Raw genomic sequence first — 5,671 nt, forward strand, 5'->3', positions numbered from 1 at the left:
ATTGTCATGAATATCTAAAAAATAGAATTTATTATGTTTAATTTCAAGTTTTAGATGTAGTTTCAAATTGTCCGTCGTTTGAAGTTTGGTGGTCGTTTGAACATCCAATCTTTTGGTGGAAGTATTATGTTTGCTTGTGTCCATTTGCTGATGTACGTACTTTGATTTACGTTGCATGATTTAATATAGATTTAAGGAATCGAACATTAGATACACATATGTGAGTGAGGTTATTTGAAGAATGCCCGGTCATCGTGCGTTTGAGGGGTCATATTTGTTCTCTGCGGCTGTAGATGCTCTACGCTTAATTTTTTTCTTCCAAATCTTTGATAGAGGAAAGTTTGACTTAGTGTGCATTGATTTATGAGAAGGCAAAGCCTAACACCATGCGCGCACCAAGCTGCATGCTCGTGACTCGAGAGAATACAAACAGTACACGTCGGTGCTCCGTAGTGAAAAAGGTAGAACGTACTCCACTGCAACATGTATGTACACACTGACACCGTATGCAAAAGCTACGCATCAAGTGATCCAAAAGAACAAAAAAAGCTACGCAGCAAGCACGCACAGACGGACCGAACGAGCTAGACGGTGCTACCATCGGGCGAGGCAGGGGGTAACGGCACGTCCGGTGGCGGGGTCGTGTCCGGCATTCCGCCGGGTAGCCCACCGTCATCCTCCTCCGACGGCGGTGTGCCGGTTATCTTCTCCTTGGGCGTCGGCGTGGGAGGTCCCACGGGGTCCGGCTCCCCGAGCCTCGGCGGTGTCTGCCGCGGCGCGTCCTCTGGCAAAGGTTCCGCCCCGGGCGGCGGGTTGGGGACTGTCGACGCGTGCCGCGTCGCTGAGGAAGCGACGAGCGCGCTCGGTGTCGCGCTTGTGGCCGGAGCAGCGGGGCGCTGCCGGAGGAGGAGCGTCTGGCGGCTGCGAGTGGCGCCGCTGGCCGCTCTGAGGTAGCCGGAGGAGGCCATCTGTTGGTTGCTGTTGGCTAGCTGAGGTGCCGCCTGCTTGCCTGAGCTTGGCTTGTGCCGCTTGCTTTCCTTGCTGTTTCGCACGTAGTGCGGTTGATGATTTAATAGGGCAGCTTGTACCATAGGATGCGACACGTGTGGCATACGTGTCAGAAGGCTGCCGCCTGCGTGGCCGGCCTTACTGCAGGACACGCACGTCACCGTTCGCATGCATTTTTTTTCCGGCGTCACCACTCGCATTCTGATGTAAGAGCATCTACAACGCACGGTCACACACCGGCCAGGAAAAAAAATCCAACCCAGACAGGGCCTTAAACCAACCTCAAACAGCCGAACTGACCGGCACCTATCATATATTCAGTTTAAATATGAGTTAGATATAGGATGGTCCAGTCGTATTTGTCCTCATCTGCTCCGCAGATCAAATCTTAACCGCTTCACTCCCTTTCACTTCACTTCGCTACCCAAAATTTTGTCCAGTAATCTTCGGCCTTCTCTGACATGGCGGACAGCAGATCTGAGTCCTACACCTGTAGATTCGTCGACCCCAAGCTCAGCTTACACGGTCCCAAGGAGAAGATAACCGTCCGGCTTGCACTCCACAACACCCAGGAGGAGGCCACCCGACGACAACCCTCGGACTCCTTCCGTCGAAAATGTATTGCGTCTGCCCAAATTGCGCATGGATACGCCTTGTCGCCGCTCCCTCACCGGAGGCGATGCGGTCCGTCTGGCGTCCGAACACGGTGACGGGTGCGCAAACCCTCTGTTGGCACGTCGAGGTGGGTTTGAACGCATAGGCGTCGTCCGACGCAAACATGGCGCGGCGTGTCCGCTATGCGAGGCAGCAGGCGCGTGGTACGGCGGCAACCCTCACGGCGGTGGACGTTGGCGAGGCGGAGTTGCATTCTTCGGCACTCCACATGGTGCATCAGTCCGGGCATCACAACCGCGTCGTGGTGGACATCGCCGGCTCCTCCTAGAACAGATCCATCATCGATCTCACGTCCATCGGCACCGTCAAGATTATAGACTCCGGCGAGAAAGAGTGGGGTATGGGATACGACAGGGCCTCGACTCCCGTGAACCATTTCGTGTCCCATGTCCTACTCTGCCTCGCCGGCGACCGGATGGCGGAGCTGGACGGGCTAATCTCTGGATTAGGTTTTACTTGCATGTATAACATGAATTTGACAATCTGCAAATCAGTTATCTGATTGTGGAAGAGATTATTTGAGGGCGTGACTTGTCACTGTCTGCTAACGCACCTAGATGCGTCCACGGGAGGTTGAGGGGTCGGATTTGCTGTATCGGATTGTAGATGCTCTTAGCTATTTGGGCTTTGGCGACGTGGTTGTGTTGTGTGGAGTCTGTTTCATCTTTTTCGGGGAATAAGGGCATCTTTGACGCGGATCCTTGAACCGCATGCAACCGTTCGAACTGCGCGGTTTAGATGTGTTTTGCCATTCAATACGGTCCTCTAGCGGTTCGACAATCGGCCCAGACACATTTTTCACGTAAACCCGAGACAAATTGGGGGTTGCGGGTGTCCGGACCGCTGTCACGCTCGTTTCTGACTGCACTGGCCCACTCACAAAAAACTCCCATCTCTCGCGCACTTTTTATCCAACGCCCGTGCCGCTTGTCGCGTCGCATTCATGCCAGTTCAGAGCATGAAGTGGCCGGCATTGATGCCGAATGACGTGACCAGACGCGAGGGCGGCACTAACAGATGCGACCTCTCAGGCGTTGCCATTTCAATATAGACGCTGCGTCCCAAAATCCCAACTTCGGCCGCTACGCCGCATTGAATGGGGCTGACCGGCCCTTCGCATTGCCTAGCCGCTGCTATTTAAGTCGTGCACCGGCAATGCACATATCCACACTACTTTCAATCCAACTCCAAGCCCCTCATCCTCCCTAAGTTCTTCCTTCTCACCGCTTTCAATCCAACTAGGGCGATGTCGAACTCCTGGTTCATCGTGTTGGTGGGAGAAGCCAGCGGCAGTTTTTCGTCAGGCGGATCATGCTGTCAACGCCGTCGCTCTCCGGGCCCCTCAGCATCCACGGCGGGCGGCACCTCCAGCAAGGAGGAGATTGTCATCTCCACTAGTGAGAAGGAGGATCAAGCGTGGCCGCAACATCTGTAGCGACAGCCCCGCCTCCTTTTGGAGGCCACTGTGCCGGACAAAGAAGAATTCTTCCACTGGTTGAAGATCATGACGGAGCGATCCTTCCGTCATATGGGCCCGACGCCACCCTCGCCGCCGTGTGCGGTCAAGGAGGAGCCACCGTCCCTGCAACGCTATCGCGTGAAGCCGAAGCGCGCATCCCCTCTCCCGTGAGTGAAGGAGGAGCCCCCGCTCCCGGGCAACCGCGACGACTCCTTTGCGAACACCAGGCTGCGACCGAACAAGGCTGCCATGGGCAACCGAGGCCCTGGCGTTGCTGCGATGATGACGACGAAACATATGGCAACGGTTGTGCGGTCGAGCAGGGTGGCCACGCGCACAAAGTGGTGGTCCGGTACAAGATATATTTGTTTTTTAGTTTTCAGTTCAAACGGCTGAATGAAATCCGACATGTTTGCATGAATTTTATCTTGTTATTTTAATTCTTATTTGAAATGTATGCGGATAATATTGGATGGCCGGCTCCCGTATCCATGTCCGCGCACTGCTCTCCCTTTGTCTGTGGACGGATGCGGTGTTTGTTTTGTGGGTCAACGTTGGATATGACCTATGGAAGTTCTACAATGTAGAGTTCAGGAACCATCAGGTCGCGACCGAAGGCACACAACGACGCGCTTACTTTTTCTACCAAAATTAGCTACATAGCGAGTTAGTGAATCACTGAGTACGTGTTTGGTAACCCACATAGAGAGGTCAACCAGGCCTGCACGGGAAGAAAATATGTTATTTGGTTGCCTACGTTCACTATTGGGCCTGCATCACACGAAACTTAAAGTAGTTTCGAGCCAGGCCTGCTAGGAACTGTGAATCGGTGGTTTTTTCAGCCAGTCAAGTTGAGTTGAGCCACATCGAGCGCACATGATGGCTTCCCTGGCACGAGAGTATGCCAGTGCGATGCTAGCTAGTATATAGCCTATGCGTGTTATCTTCTCCTACCTCCACTAAGATCCTCTCAAATCTCCTTTCTTCTTCATCCCTTCTACTCTACACAACAATGCTTCGATTTGAGATAAGCTCTACACGAAAAGGATGCACATCAATGTTATGGTTCCATTCAGGCATTGGTTCGTAGTTTTGTCGACCCTAAATGCTTAATTTCGTGTTCCTGTTTGGAGCTATTTTGGATGAATTTTTTCATTCGTAGTGCATGGTTGACTGTTTGAAATTTCCTTTGACCGGTAGCTTCATCTCACAGTTTCGCAAGACTTTTGTGTTGCATATTTTCTATTTCGACAATCGTAGACAAGTAGATCTAAATCTTCCTCATGAACTGTACATATGTATATGTGTGATATGTTTTAATGACACCCCTTGATCTCCTACATACCTTCTATTCCTCCTCTCATCCTCCTCTCATGCATTCTACTACACTGGTGATGCGGAGCATCCTGCTGTCATCCCCATGGACCTAGCTACGTCCCCCCAAGTGCCAAGTGGACCAATGACACATGCACGTGCAAGAGTTCTTGAGACCGAGGTGACATCTCTCCTTAGTGACATTCCGTATGGCCCACATGAGACATGGCTAGTACCTCAATCCGGAATGCTATCTGTGCTTAGGTACCAATAATACCCTCTCGGAGATCCTCATGCTGATGGACAAGTCCACAAGTGCAAGGACATCGAGACTCAACAAGGAGAACCATCAAGATGCTACAGGACCCGGACATCCGGCCCCTGGAGACTTCAACCCCAGCAGCAGTCCAGATGCCGAGCACCTACATGCACCAGACATCCGACCCCATCCTGGAAATCTGGCCCAACCCTACAACACCGAAAGCCAGAGCCAACCCGAACATCCGGACTCGACCCTGGACATCCGGCCCCGTCTACGCACAATGTAAATGGGCCACTAGCCCATGTACCTGATGGAAATATGCCCTAGTGTCACATCCCTAGATTCTAGTGTTGCCTAGTGTTTGCATCTTGTCTGCATCATGTTTAACTTTCATGGCAATTTGAAATGGGGATGTTCAAACCCTAGCATCAAAGGAATTCAAATAGGTCCAAGCAAAATATTTTTCAATGATTTCAAAATGCCCTTTAAAAATGTTCATCATTTCTGATCAAGGTGGAAGCATCTACCAAAAATGGTTCAAATTTTTGCAGGACATATTTGGACTTTGAATTAATTCAAACATATTTGATTTGGAGCTATTTAAATGCTATATATATTTTAGATGCTCCAAAAATGTTGGAAATTGTTAAGGGTCACTGGAATAATTCAGAAAGCACCCATAATTATTTCTAGCGTTTTATGAAATGGTTTACTATTATTACTAAATCAAAACAGAGCAAAAAGAAATAGAAAAGAGAAAGAAGAAAACCCACCTCGCCTTACCTGTGCACCCCACCTGGCAGCCCAGCAACCGGCAAGCCCGGCTCCTCCCCTCCTACTGTCTTCAGCCTCCTGCCAGTAGGCAGGAGGGCGTGTGCCACCGGCGCGCACACACGCGCGAGGCCACCTCCAGCCTGCCTGCTCGCTCTGGACGGCTCTAGACGACGCCACAC

The 5,671-nt window shown here is 51.4% G+C and overlaps 1 protein-coding gene across 1 annotated transcript; it reads right to left on the reverse strand.

The window, feature by feature from the left end:
• Positions 1 to 443: 443 nt before the first annotated feature.
• Positions 444 to 1,040, reverse strand: LOC123106565 (proline-rich receptor-like protein kinase PERK2). Its single transcript, XM_044528687.1, has one exon. The coding sequence runs from the start codon at positions 966 to 968 to the stop codon at positions 585 to 587; it is 384 nt and encodes a 127-aa protein (XP_044384622.1). The 5' UTR covers positions 969 to 1,040; the 3' UTR covers positions 444 to 584.
• Positions 1,041 to 5,671: the final 4,631 nt, after the last annotated feature.

This window comes from Triticum aestivum, chromosome 5A (assembly GCF_018294505.1).
Source record: "Triticum aestivum cultivar Chinese Spring chromosome 5A, IWGSC CS RefSeq v2.1, whole genome shotgun sequence".
NCBI lineage: Eukaryota > Viridiplantae > Streptophyta > Magnoliopsida > Poales > Poaceae > Triticum > Triticum aestivum.

Excerpts from the sequence above, each read along its gene's own strand:
- LOC123106565 (XM_044528687.1), bottom strand. The coding sequence starts at position 968 with ATGGCCTCCTCCGGCTACCTCAGAGCGGCCAGCGGCGCCACTCGCAGC.